We start from the raw sequence: 23,656 nt of genomic DNA on the forward strand, positions 1-23,656 counted from the left end.
TATCCCCTTTTAATCCCCTTTTCCATTTTATTATTTCTATTTGTTGGAAAAATAAAGGGATTATTGGATCAAACTTTGGACACTTGACAATGTAGTTATGATGGTGGCAATGCCTCAGAGTTATGTGAACATCTTTTGGGATCTTCTGACAATCAACTGCAGGGATTCACTTAACAATTGTGGCAAGAAAGGTGGTAAAGTGAGGCAGAACTCACTTAATAACCGGCTTACTCAGGAGATAGAAATGTTGGTCTTCATTGGGGAACAGAAGTTGAGGATTATCTGTCTGACCAGTGCACTCATTTAGAAGCAGATCAGCAGATCAGGAGTCCATTTTGAAGCTCCACAGAAAACATCGAGGGGGGAAGGCAGGTTGTCCTCGACTTACAATGGTTCATTTACTGTCTGTTCAAAGTCGCAACAGCCCTGAAAAAAATGACTTATACACCCTTTTCACACTTGCAGTAGCCAGATGATTGTAGGATCAAAACGTTGCTGCCGTTTCATATTTATGACCATTGCTGTGTGTCCTGAGATCACGTGACTCCCTTTTGTTTCTAACCAATCCACGCCCAGGCATGAAAATGTGCTGCTCAGACATTATACTTTTCCACCCACACCGAAAAAAAATTAGAGGGAACATTGATCATAGCCAGCTGAGGTCAAGAGCATCTCTACAGGAACCTGCAATGACTGGAGGATGTGATTTCTTACAACCTATGAAATTGCTTTGTTGGGAAATATGACTGGTGACACAACTTGGGGGGGGCAGGGTCAGAAGCAAGGCAGTGTGAAGTCAAAGCTGGCTTCACTTTGTGCTGACATGGCACTCTTAATAAACAACTGGATTTTTCTTTAAAATGGTTTGAGGCTCCTGCTTTTATTGGGGCATTGTTCAGAACTCCAATAGGTGAATGATTGCAAAGCTTTGAATTCTCTCACAGTAAGATAATTCTGGACTATTATTAGAAACTACAGACAGTAGACCTCCACAATGCTTACAACCTTATTCAAATAAAAGAAGATCATGAATGCTTAACTACCTTTTACACCAAATATGGCAAATATAAATAATAGTACTGCCTTTTGATCTGAATAATGCCTAGCTTGATTTTCCAAATTCATGAACCAGTTTTTAAAAGATTTTATACATAAATTTGTGATTTTTTATTTAGATTATATTTTAATCTACTCTGCGAATAAGGCTCAGCACACACACCACATATATTTTTGCCAGGGCAGAAAAATGTGCTTTTGATTTACAACAGTTAGACTTCTTGGGCTACTGTATTTCCACAAGAGGCATGCAGACTGACCCCCAAAATGTCCAATCTGTACTTGACTGGCAAGTCCTTCGCAAGCCAAAGATGTCCACTACTTCCTGGTCTTTGCTAGTTTCTACAGGAACTTTTTCTACAGAGAATGGGACGTGTTGGTTCAGTGGCTACAACTCATGCTTCTGTTCCTCAAATACTGTTGGGGGACCTAGTTAGTCTTCTCAGCTTCTCCATTGGATGGTGGGCTAGGGCAGGGATAAGCAAAGTTGGCTCTTCTATGACATGTGGACTTCAAATCCCAGAATTCCTGAGCTAGCATGTTTGGCTCAGGATTTTGGGGAATTGAAGTCCACAAGTCATAGAAGAGCCAACTTTGCCTACCCCCAGGAAAGGGAGAGGTTGATGTTGATATTTAGTAACTCAAAAAGTACATTCCACAATCTAGATTGGAATTGTGCCCCTCTATCTGACACTTGTAGTGAGACCATGCCATGGTAGCAAAATACATAGTCTCGAAAAAGTTGGGCTATGCCAATGATGGCACGCGTGCCGCAGGTGACATGTGGAGACAAATCTGCTGGCACACAAGCCATTGCCCTAGCTCAGCTCCAGCATGCATCTGTGTGCCAGCCAGCTGATGTTCAGCTCATGTGGAGGCTCTGAGAGGGCATTTTAGGTTTCTGGAGGGCCTCTGGGGGGGAGCCTTTGGAGCATGGGGAGGGCAAACCATGTCTGCTGGAAGTTTGTAACAAGGATCTACTACTCTTTCAGTAAAATATTTTCTCGTGTTGCTTCTGATCTTTCCCCCAACTAACCTCAGATTGTGCTCCCTTGTTCTTGTATTCACTTTCCTATTAAAAACACTTCCCTCCTGAACCTTATTTAACCCTTTAACATATTTAAATGTTTTGATCATGTCCCCCCTTTTCCTTCTGTCCTCCAGACTATACAGATTGAGTTCATTAAGTCTTTCCTGATACATTTTATGCTTAAGACCTTCCACCATTCTTGTAGCCCATCTTTGGACCTGTTCAATTTTGTCAATATCTTTTTGTAGGTGAGGTCTCCAGAACTGAACACAGTACAGTGTTCCGAGACCACCCACGAAAGTCGAATTTCCGCGTAGTAGAGATGCGGAAGTAAATACACTATTTTTGACTATGAACAGTATTACAAGCCTTCCTTTAATACTTTAAACCCCTAAATTACAATTTCCCATTCCCTTAGCAACCATTTATATTATTACTCACCATGTTTATTTATTAAAGTTTATTTAAAAAAATACTTATTAAAGGCGGACAAAAGTTGTGGGAGCTTCATCATTGGAAGCTTTCAAGAAGAGACTGGACTGTTATCTGTCAGAAATAGTGTAGGGTCTCCTGCTTGGGTGGGGAGTTGGGCTAGATGACCTACAAGATCCTTTCCAACGTTGTTAATCTATTATTCTAATTTATTTATTGGATTGGATTTGTATGCCGCCCCTCTCCAGAGACTCTAATGTTATCAATATATCTGCTAACAGGGAAAGGGAAGGATAATAGGCACTATAGTACCTTCACATCCTGCCAGGTAGTAATCAAACTGTTTTCCAAGTCCATCTGCAACAACTGATCTTCCTCAATCTAGAGTAAAAGAAAAGCTACAGTAAAATACACATAAAACAAATGTGCAATGATACAGGGGAAGGAGACCCAGACTCACATTAAAAATATGAACATAGTTGTCAATCAAATCCTCTATCACCTTGACTTCTTGTTCCCCCTTTCCATTTGTCTGGAAGAGACTGGGAGCAAATAGTAAAGCTAAGTTCTTGGTGCTCATGTGATTGAGATTGACGCATTTCTGTACCCTGCAGTGGAGAGCAAAAAGACCCAAATAAAAGCTGTGTCCAGTGGAGGGAAGCAGTGATGAGAGGGTAAACTGCAGGGTTTGGCACACTTGTAAACAGAAGCTTAGGTATAACTATCAACAAGAAAGGATGGTGTGTCAGTTACACAACGCTCTTGAATAAGTAGGCCATCTATATTCATTTAAGTTTGGATTCAAAATCAATCATGGGATGGAAACATGTTTTTTTAGACATGCATTAGGGGGATACATTCCTTACCTTTTAGGAGTGTTTAATTACACATAACATTCAGTATCAACAGCAACAGTTTGATCTTAGAATGAAACAGAACCACTGAAGCAAAAGTATTTCTAAGTGAACTGTATCGGTAGTTAAATAGGAAGGATAGGTCAGTCAGTAAGCTCAGATTTGTGAGGTCTAATGGAACTCAATGATTTCCCACCCTGCTGTTTTAACATTTACACAAAACATCTGCATGTGTTAATCAATCAGTTTAGGTTGAGCTGATGATAGCCAGATTTATATTCTTAACTTGGGCCCAGCCAGAAATATTTTGAACAAGTGTTTAGAGACTGTTGAGGTCTGGATGTAGAATACTAGCAGGATGAAATAACTATCTGCAAATCTTCATCTGCTTCAGACATAATTCTGGAGCATTGGACTTGCTCTTGAAAGAGGAGTTATGTGATATGGAGGTCTCCTTGGATTAACAGCTCCTGATAGATAAGAGGATGAAAGCTTTAGCAAGGGGCACTTTGTTCATCTCTGGATGTATCAAGGCAAGAGAATGGTCAGTCATTTATTTGTTAATGAATATATTTATTAATTAGATTTCTATGCCGCCCTATTTCTTAGACTCAGGGCAGCTCACAACAAAAATAAATACAGTACATGAAGAAATCTAAGTCTAAAAACATACTAAAACCCCAATTTCTTAAAAAACCACTCGCTCACATTCATATAAATCCATTCGTTGGCCGGGGTTAAATGATGGTCTTAGCAGTCCCAGGCCTGTCGACAAAGATGGGTCTTTAGACTCTTGCAGAAGGTAGGGAGGGTGGGGACAGTGCGAATCCCTGGGGAGAGTTGATTCCAAAGGGCTGGGGCGATCACAGAGAAGGCTCTTCTCCTAGGTCCCACCAGACAACATTCTCTAGCTGATGGGACCTACATCATCACTCAAAATTGGATAATCAGTGTTTTTTATTAGCTTCAATTGTAAGTTCCTTAGTAGTTTGAAAAAGGCCACTCAGGAATCCTCTCAGCTCTTTAAAATCTTATTTTATTTTTTATTTTATTTATTTATTTTGTCCAATACACAATGAGAGTTTTAGTGGGTATATATATATATATATATATATATATATATATATATATATATATATATATATACACACACACACACACACACACACACACACACACACACACACACACAGAGTAAAATAAATGATGAAGGTTATAGAGGAGATACTCATAGTAAAATATATCTATGAAAGAACAGAAAAGAAGATATAGTAATAGAACATATCAATAAAAGAATAGAAGAAGAGATATAGGAATAGAAGAAAGGTATAGGAGATATAGGAGAGTAATAGGACAGGGGATGGAAGGCACTCTAGTGCACTTGTACTCAGGGCCACCATCAGGAATTTTGGGGCCCCATACATCCTAAGTGTCTGCCCCCCCTGCCATTTAAAAACTACTGCCCCCCAAATCCCGTGCCATGCTACCATGGCCACACACCCTGGGCAAGCCCTCCCCCAGCCCTCTGAGGTCAAACACAGCCCTGATGTGGCCCTCAATGAAATTGAGTTTGACATCCCTGGCCTAGAGGCTAAATCCTATGACCAAGGGCTAAGAGAACAAGTATGTTTAGCTCAACAAATAGAAAACTGAGGGGGAATATAATAGCAGTTTCCCAATCCTTAAAGGGCTGCCACAGAGCAGATGGCATCTATTTATTCTCCATGCCACCTGAAGGTAGTACAAGAAGCAATGGGCGGAACCTCACCAAGAAGAAATGCAATCTGGAAATAAGGAAAAACTTGGGACTGGGCAGCATATAAATAAACAAACAAACAAACAAACAAACGAACGAATGAATGAACGAATAAATAAATAAATCCCTTCTTTTTTATTAAAAGAAATTAATAATTAAAAAACCCCAAAATCCATTACTATTAAAACTAAAATAACCAGCAAAACTATTAATAAAAACAGGTGAGGGCTGGTTTTTTTTCTCTGTTATTATTTAAGTGCTTTTACCATATGCTTTAAATCAAGAGTCACTTCTCTCTCTGTTTCTCTCTCTTTCCTGTCCTTCTCTCCCTCAATCATTTTCTCATTTCTCTCTTTTTTCTCCCCTTTTTCTATCATTTCTCTCTCTCTCTTCCTTCCACTCTTCTCTCTCTCTTTCTTCCTCTCTGCTCTCTCTCTCTCTTTCTTTCTTTCTCTTTCTCTATCTTGCTTTCTTCCTCTCTCTCACTCTCTTCCTTCCCCTCTCATCCCTTCCTTTCTCTCTCTCTCTCTTTCTCTTTCTTGCTTTCTTCCTCTCTCTCACTCTCTTCCTTGATCTCTCATCCCTTTCTTTCTTTCTTTCTCTCTCTCTTTCTCTATCTTGCTTTCTTCCTCTCTCACACTCTCTTCCTTCCTCTCTCATCTCTCTCTCTCTCTCTCTCTTTCTTTCTTTCTCTCTCTTTCTCTCTCTTGCTTTCTTCCTTTCTGCCACTCTCTTCCTTCCTCTCTCATCTCTTTCTTTCTTTCTCTCTCTCTCTTTCTCTCTCATGCTTTCTTCTTCTCTCTCACTCTCTTCCTTCCTCTCTCATTTCTTTCTTTCTCTCTTTCTCTCTCTTGCTTTCTTCCTCTCTCATCTCTTTTTCTTTCTTTCTCTCTTTCTCTATCTTGCTTTCTTCCTCTCTCTCACTCTCTTTCTTCCTCTCTCATCTTTCTTTCTCTCTCTTTCTCTCTCTTGCTTTCTTCCTCTCTCTCACTCTCTTCCTTCCTCTCTCATCTTTTTCTTTCTTTCTTTCTCTCTCTTTCTCTCTCTTGCTTTCTTCCTCTCACTCTCTTCCTTCCTCTCTCATCTCTTTCTTTCTTTCTCTCTTTCTCTCTCTTGCTTTCTTCCTCTCTCACACTATCTTCCTTCCTCTCTCATCTCTCTCTCTCTTTCTTTCTCTCTCTTTCTCTCTTGCTTCCTTCCTCTCTCATTTCTTTCTCTCTCTCTCTTTCTCTATCTTGCTTTCTTCCTCTCTCATTTCTTTCTTTCTTTCTCTCTCTCTCTTTCTCTATCTCTCCCACTCTTGCTCTCTCTCTTTTTCTCACTTTCCCTCTCTTGTTTTCTTTCTCTCTCTCTCTTGCTTTCTCTCTCTCACTCTCTCTTGTTTTCTTTCTCTCACTCTTTCTCTCTCTCGTTCTCTCTCTCTTGCTATCTCTTTCCCTCCCCCCTCTTTCTCTCTCTCTCTCTTTCTCACTTTCTCTCTATCTTGTTCTGTCGCTCTCACTCTTTTTCGTTCTCCGGAGGCTGGCAAAAGTGATTTTCAATGTCGGGCACGCGGGCCGGCGCGCGCTCTCCCCATCCCCCTTTTCTTACTTTGAATGTTCCGGGCTGGCTGACAGGGGGATGGGGAGAGCGTGCGCCAGTCCGCACACCCGACATTGAAAATCGCCTTCGCCAGCCCTCGCTGTGAGAACACCTGCCCCGCCTCTCTTACAGCGGAGGAGAAAGAGAAGCGGATTGGGCAGGCGGGGGCAGCGGCAAGTAGCCAGGGGCGTGAGGGGCGCGAGGGGGCTAGAGGCGGGGGCGGGGTGGCCGCGGCTTCGTGCACGCCCTTGGAAAAGGGTGCACGTGGGGCGTTTTGGGGTGCACTGGTGCAGGTGTGCGCAGCCTACATGGAACAGTGCTGGGCACAATGACTGCTGCGGGTACCAGGGGGCCAGCACACGGTGGCGGGCCAACCCCCCCCCATTTTTCAATTTGGCTGAGCCCCTGACGCCAGTACCAGTAGTACCGGCCTATCGGTGGCCCTGCTTGTACTTGCCCCTTACTGACCTCTTAGGAATCTGGATAGGTCAACTGTAGATAATCTAATGCAGTGGTCCCCAACCTTTTTTCCATCAGGGACCAGTTTCAGCAAGACAATTTTTCTATGGCCCGGTGGGGGCAGAAAGGGGTATGGTTTGGGGCGGGATTAAGCATGGGGGTGTAGCTTATCGTTCCATTGCCTCTCTTTCCTCCCCCCCCTTTTTAATTTTGCAGGGGAGCCGAGGTGACAGAGGGAGGAAGGGCAGGAGGGGGCGGTTTCCTTTCTCTTTCCCCTCCTGTTCACTCGGGACCCCCCTTTGCCTCGGGCCGAGGCGGTCCACCTGAGGGAGAAAACTTTTGCTTGGTTCCTTCCTTCCTTTCGGCAGTTTCAGAGGAATCCCCCCCCTAGCGCCCGCTCCGGCTGGGATTGCAGCAAGGAATCCTAGAGGGGGGGAGGTGCCTCCACGGACACAGTCACCTTCCTTTGCGATTGCTGCCTGCTTGGAGCGCCCACCACTGCCAGGTCTGGTACTTTTCTTGCAGCAAGGAATCCTTCCAAAAGAAAATTACCGGAGCTGGTGGGGGGGGCTTCATGGTTACACGCACACCCCTGGCTTTGCCCCCAGGAATAGGGTGGGGGAGCCTAGCAAAAAAAGAGCTGCACAATGCCAAAGTCTTTCCGTCTGAGCTGCAGGCAGAGAGAGGGCTTCGTGAGGAGGAAATAGACCACTTTCGACGAAGGGAAAAAGACAGGAAAGGAAGGAAGGAAGCAAGCAAGCAAAAGTTTTCTCGGCCCAAGTCAAACGGTGGTCCCGAGTGAATGGGAGGGGAAAGAGATAGGAAACAGCTTGGCACTCGCCGGCTCCACAGCAGCAACTGACTCCGCGGACCGGTGCAACATGTCCCGCGGACCGGTACTTGTCCACGGACTGGCGGTTGGGGACCCCTGATCTAATGGTAAAGTGTTGGGGGTTTGGGGATGACACTATGGAGTCCAGTAATGAGTTCCCCGCTTTGACAACTCGGTTACTGTAGTCATATTTTTTACAGTGAAGTTTAGAGCGGTTAATATTAAGTTTAAACCTGTTGTGTGCTCTTGTGTTGTTGTGGATGAAGCTGAAATAGTTGCAGACAGGCAGGACATTGCAGCATATGATCTTGTGGGCAATACTTAGATCTTGTTTAAGGCGTCTTAGTTCTAGGCTTTCTAGGCCCAGGATTGAAAGTCTAGTCTTGTAGGGTATTCTATTTTGAGTGGAGGAATGAAGGGCTCTTCTGGTGAAGTATCTTTGGACATTTTCAAGTGTGTTAATGTCTGAGGTGCGATATGGGTTCCAAACAGATGAGCTGTATTCAAGAATGGGTCTGGCAAAAGTTTTGTAAGCTCTTGTAAGCAGTGTGAGATTGCCAGAGCAGAAGCTATGTAGGATTAGGTTTACAACTCTTGAAGCCTTCTTGGCTATGTTGTTGCAGTGGGCTTTGGTACTTAAATCTTTAGTTATTAGTATACCGACTTTGCACAATTCTTCTATCTCTTGAATTTCCATTTCCATTTTCTCAGGTCTCGTATCTCCAGATGTTCCATGCTCTTCCCAGCAGCTTAGTTATATTTTGCAAAACAGTTCAAACAAAGTTTAGGCTCAAATTTACAAGCCCTCCTTTGCAGAAAAACTATCAATAATCCAGTTAGTTTCTCTTTTCCAAGACCAGTGCTAAGATAACAAATTCTCTAAGTAAATGAAAATTCTCATAATAAAGCTTTTGACCAGTAGATGGCTCCACCAATTCGTTCCCAAACAACACCAAAAATCAGAAAGATTCCACTTAATTATTTAAACTCTTAAAGTTCCTTTTTTCTTCTTTAAATCCAATTTCAAAGCCTCAAACCATCCAATTTTTATCCAAACGGTTTTAGAATCGATTCCTTATTCTTCTTAATTTTTGCAAGTTAGAAAGTTCTGGTTTCAATTTAGCCACTTACCTCAATTAGACAGAAAGTTCATTTATCATAGCCCAGTTCTTTAACCAAATCTCTCCTCCAGCCAAAGTGAAAATCTCAGACAATAATTCTCTGTTTCTCTTCCTCCAGCACAAAATTTACTTTCCTGTTCCATTCCGGATGACATTCATTACTTCATTTTTCTCTTCTGTAGTCACCAAGGCTAAGGGCAGCAAGCTGCTTCCACTCCGCTGCTGGTGGAGGCTCTTGGATGGCGCCTGTGGGGTGTGCAAAACCCCCAAAACTGGCACCAAACCAGGTCCCCTTCTTCCCCTCCCCTTCAGGGAGATTCTGGACTGATTCAAAATGAATCAGCACCCCCAGACAGTGGGGGGGGGGGGGTTCAGCAATTCTCTGCAGGAGCAGAAAGTAGATGACCACGCCTTCTCCATTTATTTATTTATTATTTATTAACTAGATTTCTCTGCCGCCCTATTCCTCGGACTCACAAGTAATACATAATATGTAGAAATCTAAATTTAAAAACATACTAAAATCCCAATATCTTAAAACAACAACAAAAAAACCCCCCAGTCACTCATGTTCAGGCAAACAAACATGAATTCATTCATTGGCCGGGGTTAGATGTTAGCCTTAGTGGCCCCAAGCCTGTCAGCAAAAATAGTCTTTAGACTCTTGCAGAAGGCAGTGAGGGTGGGGGCAGTGTGAATCCCTGGGGAGAATTGATTCCAAAGGGAATTGATTCCAAAGGGGCCATCACAGAGAAGGCAACATTGTCTAGCTAATGGGACCTGGAGAAGGCCAACTCTTTGGGACTGAACCAGCCGCTGAGATACGTGAGGCAGAAGATGGTCTCATAGGTAATCTTGTCTGATGCCATGTAGGGCTTTATAGGTTATAACCAACACTTTGAATTGCGTTTGGAAACCAATTGGCAACCAATGCAGCTCATGGAGTACTGGAGAGACATGGGCATACCTCAGGAGGCCCATGCCTGCTAGCGTGGCTGCATTTTTCACCATCTGAATTTTCCAAACATTCTTCAATATAAAGAGCATTGCAGTAGTTGATCTTCGAGGTGATATGGGCATGAGCCATGACACATCCACGGAGAGGGGCAGCATACAAGTCCAATTAATAAAATAAATAATAAAATAAATGAGTGACTGTGAGAAGAGACTCCCAGTCCAAATAGGGCTGCAACTGATGTACCAGGCGAATCTGGGTGAACGTCCTCCTTGCCAAGCCAAGAGATGGTATTCTAAGCTCAGCTCTGGATCAAGGAGAACACCCAAGTTGCGGACCCTCTCTGAGGGGGTCAAAAGTCCCATCCCCCCCAGGGTAATGGATGGTAGGTGGGATTGTTCTTGGGAGGCAAAACCCATAGTCATTCCATCTTGTCAGGGTTGAGTCTGAGCCTGTTAACACCCATCCAAACCCTAACAGTCTCCAGACACTGGCACATCACTTCCACTGCTTCGCTGAATTGACACAGGGTGGAGATGTACAGCTGAGTATCATCAGCATACTGATGAAAGCTCACCCCGTGTTGTCAGATGATCTCATCCAGCGGTTTCATGTAGATATTAAACAGCAGGGATGAGAGGACTGACCCCTGAGGTTCCCACAAAGGAGGGACCTAGGAGTTGACCTGTGATTCCCTGCCAACCAACTGTGGCCAACCGGAAAGGTAGGAGGCAAACCACTGTAAAATGGACCCTTGCACTCCCAACCACTGTTCCCTCTAAGGTGTGTGGCCGCATGACCACACACCCAGCAACGGCCTGCCACGCAGCATTTTTCAACGCTGCACAGGAGCCAGGCGCTATTTCTCCCACCCGATAACTGCTCTCTCTCCTGGGCTAGTTGGTGGGGGTGCCACAGCTTCCACATGGCCCAGGAAGGTAGCAGCTCAGGGATCCCTCACCCACCATCCCCGCAGGCGCCCTGGAAGATAGCTGAGACAGAGAGAGGTAAGGAGACTAGGCCATAGGAGGGAACGAGGAAGGCAGGCAGGCACAGGGCTGCGAGGACCTGTCCATCATCCAATCCCAGTCCAGAGCCATTTCTGGCAAGATTCAAGAGAGGAAGGGAGGAAGGTCAACAGCCTTTCACCACTGCCTGACAGCCACCCATGGGAGACCCGCCTATTGTCAGCCGGGGCTTTAAGGGTGGGGGGAATCTCCAAGCAAAATGCTGGTTCTCAGCACTCCCACCAATGCTTTACTTCACTCTAGGAGCTGCTCAGTGGGAGCTGGAGCAGTGGAAGCGCTGAAGCCCGTAAGAGAGAGAGAGAAAGAGAGAGAAAGAGAAAAAGAAAGAAAGAGGGAGGGAGAGAAAGAAAGAAAGAAAGGGAGGGAGGAAGAGAGAGAGAGAGAAAGGAAGAACGAGAGGGAAGGAGGGGGGGAGAGAGAGAAAAGAGAATGGAAGGTAGGAAGGGAGAAAGAAAGAGGGAGGGAAAGAGAGAGAGAGAAAGAGAGAGAAAGGGAGGGAGAAAGGAGAGAAATAGAGAGAAAGGGAGGGAGGAAGAAAGAAAAAGAGAGAAAGAAAGAGGGAGGGCGGGAAAGAGAGAAAGGGAGGGAGAAAGAGAAATAGGGAGAAAGGGTGGGAGAGAGAAATAGAGAAAGAGAGAGAAAGTAAAAGAGGGAGGGAGGAAGAAAGAGAGAGAAAGGTAGAAAAGAAGAGAGAGGGCAAAATCTAGTTTGAAATAGCTCAACTATTTAAGTGACATTTACATACTTAGCAGAGTTGTCATCTGATTATCTCCTATGAAGGCTTTTTGTGGAGGATTTACAAGGCCATGTATGTACCCAAAAGCAAATTGGACTGGACTGAGGAAGCAAAGTTAAAGCTACAGGCTTGCTTTGACTGCACAGACTGGAATATTTTTAAAGACACCTCTGCAGATCTAGATGAACTCACAGATACTGTAACATCATATGTCAACTTCTGTGAAGACCTATGTGTACCAACCAGGAACTTGCAAATATACAGTAACAATAAACCTTGGTTCACAGCCAAACTCAAGCAGTTACGTCATTCCAAAGAGGAAGCCTACAGAAAAGGTGATAGAATGCTGTACAATCAGGCCAGAAATATATTAACAAGGGAGATCAGAGCAGCAAAAAGGAACTACTTTGAAAAGCTAAAGAATCAATTCTCAACAAATGAACCAGCAAACATGTGGAAAACTCTCAAAAACATCACCTGTTACAGCAAACCACCTTCCCAAGCTGAAGGAGATCAGCAATTGGCAGATGACCTGAATGTGTTCTACTGCAGGTTTGGAAAGAAACCTCAACCACTTATCTGTACAACCTCCATCCCAGACACACCAACAACAGCTAAATCTTCTACAACTGAACTCATCCCATTGGGTTTACAACCCATAGTGATCACAGAAAAGGAAGTGAAAGATCTATTTCTCAGACAGAAGCCTGGAAAAGCACCAGGCCCAGACAAGATAACTCCTTCTTGCTTAAAAGTCTGTGCTGACCAATTAGCCCCCATCTTCACCCAAATCTTCAACAAATCACTAGAGTTGTGCTATGTTCCTTCCTGCTTCAAATGCTCGACTATCATCCCAGTGCCAAAGAAGACCTCCATCAAGGAACTGAATGACTACAGACCAGTTGCTCTAACATCTGTAGTTATGAAAATCTTTGAAAGGCTAGTGATGTTTCACTTGAAAACCATCACAGATCCACTGTTAGACCCCCTGCAATTTGCATACCGAGCAAGTAGATCAACAGATGATGCTATTAATATGGCTCTACATTACATCCTTCAACATCTTGAATCTCCAATGACCTACGCTAGGGTCCTCTTTGTGGACTTCAGTTCAGCATTCAATACATCATACCAGACATTCTCTTAACCAAACTAAATCAGCTAGCGGTACCTGAACACACTTGTAAGTGGATCACAAGCTTCCTAACAGACAGGAAGCAGCAGGTGAAGCTAGGAAAAATCACATCAGATACATGTACAATTAGCACAGGTGCCCCTCAAGGCTGTGTACTCTCACCACTTCTCTTCTCTCTATACACTAGTGACTGCATCTCAAACAATCCATCTGTTAAACTACTGAAGTTTGCAGATGATACAACAGTGATCGGACTCATTCGAGACAATGATGAATCCGCATACAGACGGGAAGTTGAACAACTATCCTTGTGGTGTGACCAGAACAATCCAGAACTGAACACACTCAAAACCGTAGAAATGGTGGTAGACTTTAAGAGAAACCCTTCCACCTCTCACAATACTAGACAACACAGTATCAACAGTAGAGACCTTCAAATTTCTAGGTTCTATCATATCTCAAGACCTAAAATGGTCACCTAACATCAAAAATATCATCAAGAAAGCACAACAAAGAATGTTCTTTTTGCGCCAGCTCAGGAAGCTCAAACTGCCCAAGGAGCTGCTGATACAGTTCTACAGAGGAATCATTGAGTCTGTCATCTGCACCTCTATAACTGTCTTGTTGCTTGTATCTTAAGATTTTTATTAATATTGATTGTTTCTTCATTGCTTATTTGACCCCTATGACAATCATTAAGTGTTGTATCTCATGATTAGTGTTGGGCGAACCGAACCTACAAAGTTCGGGTTTGTGCCGAACTTTGCAGTGTTCGGCATGCCGAACCCAAACCAGAACTTTTTTAAAAGTTCGGGTAAAGTTCGGGTTCAGGTTCAGCCGAACACTGTGAAACGCCACCGCCCGGGAGGAGAATGGAGAATCCCATCGTGGGCTTTTCCACCTCCTTTTGCTTGCGGTGCTGTGAAGGGATTCCGTGGGTGGGGCTTTGATGTCACTGAGACTACTTCCTGGCTGGCCGAAACAGGGAGGAAGGAGTCTCCATGATGTCAAAGCCCGGTCCCTGGAATCCCTTCGTGGGATTTCCCACCTCCTATCCTTTTCTGTAAAAATAAAAGGAAGCAAAAGGAGGTGTTTATTGTTTATTTTTACAGAAAAGGACGCTGCAGCAGCTTGGTGCAAGCAACAGTTCAGGTTTGGGTTCGGCGAACTCACCTGAACTTCACGGCAAAATTTGGGTGAGTTTGCCGAACCCGAACTTTGTTGGGTTCGCCCAACGCTACTCATGATTTTTTACAAATCTATATTTTTTTTATGTATACTAAGAGCATATGCACCAAGACAAATTCTTTGTGTGTCCAATCACACTTGGCCAATAAAGAATCCAATCCAATCCAATAAATGTATTGTATAGATGTCATATTTTCAGTTTTTTAAAAAATTCAGCAACTTATTTCTGTACAAATGTTTAAAAGTATGGACTTTTCTAATTGGATATTACATTTTTTAAAAGTCTCATTGAAGGTGCTTTTAATTGCTGTTAAATGATGTTGCTTTTGCTTTTGCAAAAAACAAACAAAACAAAACAAATTATGGTTAACGGCTTCTAGTCTGTCCTCTGTCTTTTCTGGGGGGTTTTCCAATTACATTCATTCTCTTCTTCACTATTTCTATCTCTTGTTCATTTCTTGTTAGAGCAGCTTGCATTACTCCAACTTTCTCATCCATTTTACTCATGTTGTTCTTTAGTTCACTAATTTCCTCTCTCACTCCATCAATACTATTTGTGATGTCTTGCATTTTAAAAAGAGTTTCTTGTAATGTATTTAATGTAATTTCAAGTTTCTGAGTGATGTTTTTTCTTCTGCCAATATACTTTCTAAAGATCTTCGTCTTGTCGGAGTCATAAGTAGAAGGGTTTGTATTTTTATTCCTTTATTTTGGGAAAAGGTTCTAGAAGCCATTTTATTATAGAAATTTAGTTACTAAAAGTATTATCTTAAAGTTTTAGTCTTTCTGCTTGTTCTCTTTGTAAGCAGAGAAAAGGGGAAGCAATGACAGTATAAATGCTTAAATGCTTGAATCCTTTCTTCTTTTCTTTTTTGGAGTGGGAACTGGGGCCGGATGAAGTTATTCACAGGTTACATCAGAATTTACCAGCGAATGTAGTCTCAAAATTTTAGTCCAATGAAAGAAAGAAGAGTTTAGGCCCAGAGTCCAAAGTCCAACGTCTCAGATTACAATCCAAAATCCAAAGTCCAAAATCACAATCCAAAGTAAATTATCTAAAGTAAATTGTTCAAAGGGTTTTTATATTAATATTTCTTCTAGTAAGGACAAGCAGGGAAAACGACCAGAAGCAACGAGCTCTTTAAATTTAAAGTTGATTGGTTTTGTTTTTTAAATTCTTTAATTTAGACAGATTCAGTCCAAATAGTCCAAATAGTCCATTAATCAAATCAAGAGGATTAATTAATCAAAGGGAGGATAATCAGAAGATCTCATCAAAGTTCTTTTAAAAAAAAGTTTCCCTCAGCTCACCCTGCTCTCAAATCCACTTTCAATTTTTGTAATCCTGTAAGTAGTCGCCGCTATTAGGCTTCTGTAATAAAACAGCTTTACCGGTATTTCGCAATGGGGTGGTTCATGTCTCTTTAAGCTCGATACAGATTCTGCTTTTATTTCTGTCTTCCTGTTAAGATGTCTGATCATCGCGCCTTAGTGTTGGTCTTTAAAGAGCCTACCTCTTTGAACTCGATCCAAGAGCGATCTAGGCATCGCACGGCAGATTGCCTTTCTCCCTACGATGCCTGAAGATCTCCTCTCTCTATCGGTCCCTCTTCCTTGATCGGACCTTGCCAAAAGAAGGCCAAGATTTCCAAAGAAACGAGTCAGCCCAGCGGAGCAAGCTGCCAGCTGCTCATGACGGCACGGCATCCAAACCGGAAGTCCTCTATATTTTCTTTTATGTACACTTAGAGCATATGCACCAAGACAAATTCTTTGTGTGTCCAATCACATTTGGCCAATAAGGAATCCAATCCAATCCAATAAATGTATTGTACAGATGTCATATTTTCAGTTTTTTAAAAAATTCAGCAACTTATTTCTATACAAATGTTTAAAAGTATGGCCTTTTCTAATTGGATACTGCATTTTTTAAAAGTCTAATTGAAGGTGCTTTAAATTGCTGCTAAATGATGTTGCTTTTGCTTTTGCAAAAAACAAAAAAATAAAAAATAAAAACAACCTCCTTAAGGTTGTTGTCAGCTGAAAGTTCTAGAGAGACTGAAAGTAGATAATTCATTAACAATCAAGGCATGTCAAACCAATTTGTGTTGGAACTATACAGTTTAGTTCAAGTCAATTTCCTGAACTGGAACGCGTGGATACTAGATGTAGAAGTTGTTTATGGTTATTCTCAGTTTTCTGGAAGTACAGTGGTACCTCAAGATACGCACCCCTCGTCTTACGAACAACTCGAGATACGAACCCGGGGTTCAGAAAAAATTTGCCTCTTCTTACGAACTTTTTTCGTGTTACGAACGCCAAACCCGAACTTCCAGGTTCGGCGTTCGGGAGGCTGCTGGGAAGCCCCCCGGCTGTTTTAAAAGGTGACAGCCTGGCGGCGGGGCTTCCCAGCAGCCTCCGAACGCAGAACCCGGAAGTTCGGGTTTGGTTCGTAACACGAAAAAAGTTCATAAGAAGAGGCAATTTTTTTCTAAACCGTTCGGAGGCTGCTGGGAAGCCGCACGGCTGTTTTAAAAGGTGACATCCGGGCAGCGGGGCTTCCCAGCAGCCTCCAAACGCCGAACGCAGAAGTTCGGGTTTGGCGTTCGGCTTCGGGAGACGGCTGGGAAGCCGCCCGGCTGCTTTAAAAGGTCACAGCCGGGCTGGGGGGCTCCCCAGCAACCTCCCGAACCCCGAACTTTTGCCGAACTTCCGGGTTCAGGGTTCGGGAGGTTGCTGGGAAGCCTCCCAGCCCGGCTGTCACCTTTTAAAACAGCCACGCGGCTTTCCAGCAGCCTCCGAACGCGGAAGTTTGGTTTTGGCCTTTGGCTTTGGGAAGCTGCTGGGAAGCCACCCGGCTGTTTTAAAAGATCACAGCCAGGCTGGGAGGCTTCCCAGAAACCTCCCAAACCCGGAAGTTCGGCAAAAGTTTGGGGTTTGGGAGGTTGCTGGGGAGCCCCCCAGCCTGGCTGTGACCTTTTAAAACAGTCGGGCGGCTTCCCAGCCGTCTCCCGAAGCCGACCGCCAAACCCAAACGTCTGCATTCGGCGTTCGGAGGCTGCTGGGAAGCCCCGCCGCCCGGCTGTCACATTTTAAAACAGCCTGGGGGCTTCTCGGCGGCCTCCCGAAAGCCGAACCCAGAAGTTCGGGTTTGGCGTTCGGCGTTCGGGAGGTCGCTGAGAAGCCCCCAGGCTGTTTTAAAAGGTGACAGCCGGGCGGCAGCGGTTTTTTGCGGGGGTTTTTTTTGGGTTGCACGGATTAATTGACTTTACATTGTTTCCTATGGGAAACAATGTTTCGTCTTACGAACCTTTCGTCTTACAAACCTCCCCCTGGAACCAATTAGGTTCGTAAGCCGTGGTATGACTGCACTGTCTATAAGGTGGGAAGATGTACAGATATTTTAAAATGTGAAACATTTTCTAACTGCCTTGTATAATAATAACAACAAATTTGGAAGGGACCTTGGAGGTCTTCTAGTCCAGCCCCCTGTTTAGGCAGTAAACCCTACAGTACAAATGGGTACTCAACATCCTCTTAAAAATTTCCAGTGTTGGAGCATTCATAACCTCTGGTGGCAGGCTGTTCCACGGATTCATCCATTGTTCTAACTGTCAGGAATTTTATCCTTAGTTCTAAGTTGTTTCTCTCCTTGACTAGTTTACACCCATTGCTTCTTATTTATTTATTTATTTATTTATTTATTAGATTTGTATGCCGCCCCTCTCCGAAGAGCCGCTGAGAGGTTAAGTAACACCAGGATAGAGAGGGGACATGGCCAGGTGGTGTGGTGGTATAAAGTTCTCTGCTCTCTGCAGGAACCCTGAATTCCCACTGCCTGGAAGGATGCGGTTCTGTTGGAATCAACCACAGAACTGCCACGGAGGGGCAGTGAAGAAGAGGGACACCATTTGGAACCTGTTCAGGGTCAGCATACCTTACAGGAACCCAAATTAGAGCCCTCAACCAGAGGTGGTGAAAAACGGCTTCAGAACAAGCTGTCCTAGCTGCCATAGCCGCAGCAGTCATGCAATGGAAAGATCGATTTTTGAAGTGATTGGAAGTCATCTGGGATGGAGATCTGAAGAATCATGCAGGAGGGACAAAGCTGAGCAAGAAACTGATTTTGGTGAGTGCTTCTGGCTGAAAAAGGCACTTGAAAAAACATCTTAGATCAGTGATGGTGAACCTTTTTTCCCTCAGTACCAAAAAAGCGTGGGTATGCATTATCGCATGAGTGCCTACACCCATAATTCAATGCCTGGGGAGAGCAAAAACATCTTCCCCCGCCCTCCGGACACCCTCTGGAGGTTGGAAATGGCCTGTTTCCCAACTTCTGATGGGCCCAGTTAGGTTTTGCCCACCTCAGGCTCCAAAGTCTTCTCTGGAGCCAGTGGAGGGTGAAAACACCCTCCCCCATTCCCCTGGAGGCTCTCTGGAAGACAAAAATGCCCTCCCAGAGCCTCTGTGTGAGCCAAAAATCAGGTGGCTGGCACACATATGCACATTGGAGCTGAACTAGGGCAACAGCTTGTGTGTCAGCAGATATGGCTTCATGTGCCACCTGTGCCATAGGTTCACCATCACTGTCTTAGAGTGTCAGCAAGAACAAGTGGGACTGGAAAAGGAAGGAGCGACTAATATGGCGATCAGAAGCTACAGCAGGGCAAAGTAACAAAGAGGGATAACTAAAGGCCGAAACCTGTGGATATTAAGTAAAAGACTGGATTGTGATACAAAGAAATGAGAAAACATCAAATTGAGGAGTGTGCTGGAGATTTATCTATTAAGAGAAAGAGAAAAGAATAACAAAACTGGGAGAGCAAGCCGGAAATATCTATTGCAATTTGGAGATTAAGGTTGTGAAAAAGTTTCTACGTAGCAGCTGTACAATCAAAATTTGTGACTCGGTGGTGTGTGTAAAAGGTTTCATTGCCTAATTTTGTGTGATATTTGGGTTTTTAAAAAATTTAATACTGGAAATTTAAAATTGAATTTTTTAAGATTGAAGAAGAGTGACTTCGCAATATGATGGAAACTATTATAATTGAGTTGAGAGGACTGGTGAAGGATTTTTTTGATGGCTGTCGAGAGATTTGTGTCCTTGACTTAAAAATAAAAACTAGGAAGAAAATTCAAATAGAACTGAAAACAGAAGATGGTGTTACTGAAGAGGAAAGGATCAATAAAACTTTTAACTATACAAGGAGGAAGAAGAAATGATAAAGATGACTGTTGAAACTAAAATATCTCATTGTGATAATGAACTTTATTTACAAGATTTTAGATATAATGATGTTTATTGTTTTGAAAATGATGAACTTATTCAGAATAGCAAAAAAGAATAGAGAAAAATAATAAAGACATCATGAGTCAGGCAAGGGAAAAATAAGATACTTAAAAAACAGAAAATGAGCAGGAAAATGGATAGACAGGAGAATGAAAGAAAGAAAGAAAGAAAGAAAGAAAAAAGAAAAAAAGCTATGGGGATGGAGAAAATATAAATATAAAAGAGATGAATGGTCAAGGTATCAATAAATTGGTCTTTTCCCTCAAATGATTTTTAAATGGTTTTCTATTATTATAAGTACAGTGTAAATCTACCTAAGAAGGCCTCTACTTAAGAATTTTTCTAGATAAGGACCGGGTGTTCAAGATTTTTTGCCTCTTCTTAAGAACCATTTTCTACTTAAGAACCTGAGTCTGGAAAAATTTCCCAGGAAATTTGAGAACTGCACGAAGGCCCGGCCAGTTTCCTGCCATTTCCCCTTTAATCCCGGCCATCTCGGGCTTTTCTGGGCTGCCAGAGGAGCCTTTTGGTAACACTTAAATAGGCTTTGGCAGTCCAGAGTGAACAGAGTGTTTTCCTTTCTCTAGGCGCTTGGAGAGGGAATAAACCTTTGCAAGCACCCAGAGAAAAGAAATGTTCCCTTTGCTCTGGGTAGCGACTGTCCTCCTCTTCTTCCTCCTCCTCCTCTCACCCAAATTCCGAGCTTTTATTTCTTTCCTAATGAGTTTGCACACATTATTTGCTTTTACATTGATTCCTATGGGAAAAATTGCTTCTACTTACAAACTTTTCTACTTAAGAACCTGGTCACGGAACGAATTAAGTTCTTAAGTAGAGGCATCATTGTATTAGATTTAGATGTAATAGAAACAAGAATTTTCAATAATGTTATTATATAGAATGAATTTAACTATTGGAATAGAGGGTAAATGATTTCTATATTATTAATATCTGAGAAATTTGTTTAGTTTGACTGCCTTCTTGACTTTTTTTCCCGCTGTAATGTCTTTTTTAAAAAAATATTATTATGTCAATACAACACAGCAAACAAGATCACTATGCTGGATTTCATATTTCATCACCAGTTGGGCAATTCCCAAGCACCTAGGACTGCGTGATGTAGGGGCGAATTATGTTTGCTGATCCCAGTAAAGCTACCTTTTGCAATTGACAGATGGAGATTTTGTCAATTCCAATGGTTTTCAAATGTTCGCTGAAATCCTTTGGCACTGCGCCCAGCGTGCCGAGTACCACTGGGATCACTTTCACTGGCTTATGCCAGAGTCGTTGCAGCTCGATTTTTAGATCTTCGTATTTCACTAATTTCTCTAGCTGCTTCACCTCAATTCTGCTGTCCCCTGGGATTGCGATGTCGATGATCCATACTTTCTTTTTCTCCACAATCAGGATGTCTGGTATGTTATGCTTCAGAATTCGGTCAGTCTGAAGTCGGAAGTCCCACAGTAGTTTTGCTTGCTCATTTTCGATCACTTTTTCGGGCTTATGATCCCACCAGTTCTTTGCCACTGGTAAATGGTAGTTCCGGCACAAGTTCCAGTGGATCATCTGTGCCACAACATCATTCTATGCTTGTAGTCAGTCTGTGCAATCTTTTTGCAGCAGCTGAGTATGTGATCGATTGTTTCATCTGTTTCTTTACAAAGTCTGCACTTTGGATCGTCTGTTGATTTTTCAATTCTGGCTTTGACAGCATTTGTTCTAATGGCCTGTTCTTGTGCCGCCAGTACTAGTCCTCCTGTCTCCTTTTTGAGTGTTCCACTTGTAAGCCATGACCAGGTCTTTTCTTTATCCACTTTGCCTTCAATCTTCTCCAAGAACTGGCCATGCAATGCTTTGTTCTGCCAACTGTCCATACGACATTGAGTTACAGTTTTTCTGTACTGATCCTTAGTTTGCTTCACCTTGAGAAGCTTCCTATTGTTGACCTCCGTCAACACTGACTCTTTGCTCTCCTTCACATAGTCAGCTAATGCATGCTTCTCTTCTTCCACTGTCTGCTTCACTTGCAAAAGTCCTCTGCCGCCTACTTTCCTTGGTAAATACAGCCTGTCAACATCACTGTGGGGGTGTAGTGCATGATGGATCATCATTAATTTTCTGGTTTTCCTGTCCAGGTTGTCCAGCTCTGCTTGAGTCCAGTTCACTATGCCAGCTGTGAATCTAATGACAGGTATGGCCCACGTATTTATAGCCTTGATAGTGTTGCCACCATTCAGTTTGCTCTTCAAAATTTTTCTGGTCCTCTGGATGTACTCTTTGCTGATCACAGTTTTCACATGGCCATGTTTGATATTATCCAGTTGCATGATGCCCAAGTATCTGTAGGCCTCTGGCTGGTGGCACTTGATGGTTTGACCATTTGGCATTTCAATGCCCTCACTTTCAGTGATTTCCCCCTTTTTCAGTGCCACTGTGGCATATTTATCCAGGCCAAATTCCATGCTGATGTCATTGCTAAAGATTTGCACAGTATTGGTTAGTGACTATATCTCAGTTTCTGATTTTCTGTACAACTTCAGTTCATCCATATACAGCAGGTATGAAATTTTTGGTGAATTCCTAGCAGTTTGGTAGCCTAGGTTTGTTTTCTATAGGATGAGTGACAGTGGGATTATAGAGATGATGAATAGCAATGGGTACAAAGAGTTCCCCTGGAAGATGCCCCTTCTGATGTTGATCAGTCAACAACAACAACAACTACTACTACTACTACTATTATTATTATTATTATTAATTAGATTTGTATGCCACCCCTCTCCGAAGACTCGGGGTGGCTCACAACAACAAAACAGTACAAATCCAATAATTAAAACAATTTAAAACCCTTAATATAAAAAACAATCATACATCTCATACAAACCATACATAAAACGAAAACATCCCAGGGGAATCAATTTCCCCATGCCTGATGACAGAGATGAGTTGTAAGGAGTTTGCAAAAGGCAAGGAGGGTGGGGGCAATCCTAATCTCTGGGGGGAGTTGATTCCAGAGGGTTGGGCTGCCACAAAGAAAGCTCTTCCTCTGGGTCCCGCCAGACGACATTGTTTCGTCGACGGGACCTGGAGAAGGCCAACTCTGTGGGACCTACTCATAAATAATAAAAGATTGTTGTCCTTTTTAATAAGCAAGTATATTTTACAAATTAGCCTTATAAGAAAAGCTCATCAAAAGTAAAGCCCTGCCTGAAAAAAGCAAGTATATTTTTGATATTGTCTAATATTTTTTAAATATAAGAAAATACAATGTAATGGTCAAGATAATATGAATTTTCATTTTGAACTTAAGGATTTATGATATACATTTGGAACCTTGTCTTACGAACTCCTTATCATACGAACTTTTCAAGATACGAACCCGGGGCTTACAATTTGTTTGCCTCATCTTAAGAACCATTTTCATGTTACGAACCGAGCCCCGCTGCGTGGGCTCTTTACTGTGGGTGCGCTCTCTTACTCCTGCAGGGATTTCCCTGTCTTGTGACTGCCAATGCTGGGATTTCTCATTCTCTCTATATGTGAGCAACAAGCCCACCTGGACCCGTAGGTCCAATTTCACAAAATGGTACTCACAATCCACTATCTTCAGAGCAGAGAGCCTGCATAGGCTGAAGGTCTTCCAGGCTATAATAGCCACTCCTCCCCCACTTCCCTGGAGTCATGGCTGGTGCCATACCTGAAATCTGACTGGACACATTTCAGAGAGAGGAACTCCTCCCTCTGGGCCTAGCCAGATCTCCCAGTCACACATGCCAAGGGATCGCTTTATTTTTTTAAAAAAGTAAATTTTATTAGGAAACATAAATTCATATACTGTACATATGTGTAAAACAGACAAGAATATACACAAAGCTTTAAAAAACTAGATAGATACCTTACTCTCTCTTCCCTTACTTATTATCCCTTATATAGTTTTACATAGTATGCAGATTTTCATTTTGGTATCTTTCATGCTCTTCTAATAATTCTATGTCATTTATAAGTAAAAATAGTTACTTAAATTCATAATATATAAAATAAAGAAGATAGAAACAAAAACAAAAGTTAAATATATGTTACAAATAAGATTCATTTTAAGTCAAATAGGTAATTCTTATCAAATAAATCTGACATTTATCTGATTTTAACCTATGTATATTTTAGCATATCTAAAAATAAAAAATCTCCATTTTCATTCTTATAGTA

General features: G+C 42.6%; 1 protein-coding gene across 1 annotated transcript in view; it reads right to left on the reverse strand.

The window, feature by feature from the left end:
• Positions 1-23,656, reverse strand: part of ARAP3 (ArfGAP with RhoGAP domain, ankyrin repeat and PH domain 3) — a 500,752-nt gene that overhangs the window by 193,730 nt on the left and 283,366 nt on the right. Inside the window, exons 23-24 of the mRNA XM_070746896.1 lie at positions 2,979-3,126; positions 2,831-2,899 (exon numbers count right to left, since the gene is read on the reverse strand). Coding sequence (XP_070602997.1) covers positions 2,831-2,899; positions 2,979-3,126 — 217 coding nt within the window. The remainder of the gene's footprint in view (positions 1-2,830; positions 2,900-2,978; positions 3,127-23,656) is intronic.

This window comes from Erythrolamprus reginae, chromosome 3 (assembly GCF_031021105.1).
Source record: "Erythrolamprus reginae isolate rEryReg1 chromosome 3, rEryReg1.hap1, whole genome shotgun sequence".
Classification (NCBI taxonomy): domain Eukaryota; kingdom Metazoa; phylum Chordata; class Lepidosauria; order Squamata; family Dipsadidae; genus Erythrolamprus; species Erythrolamprus reginae.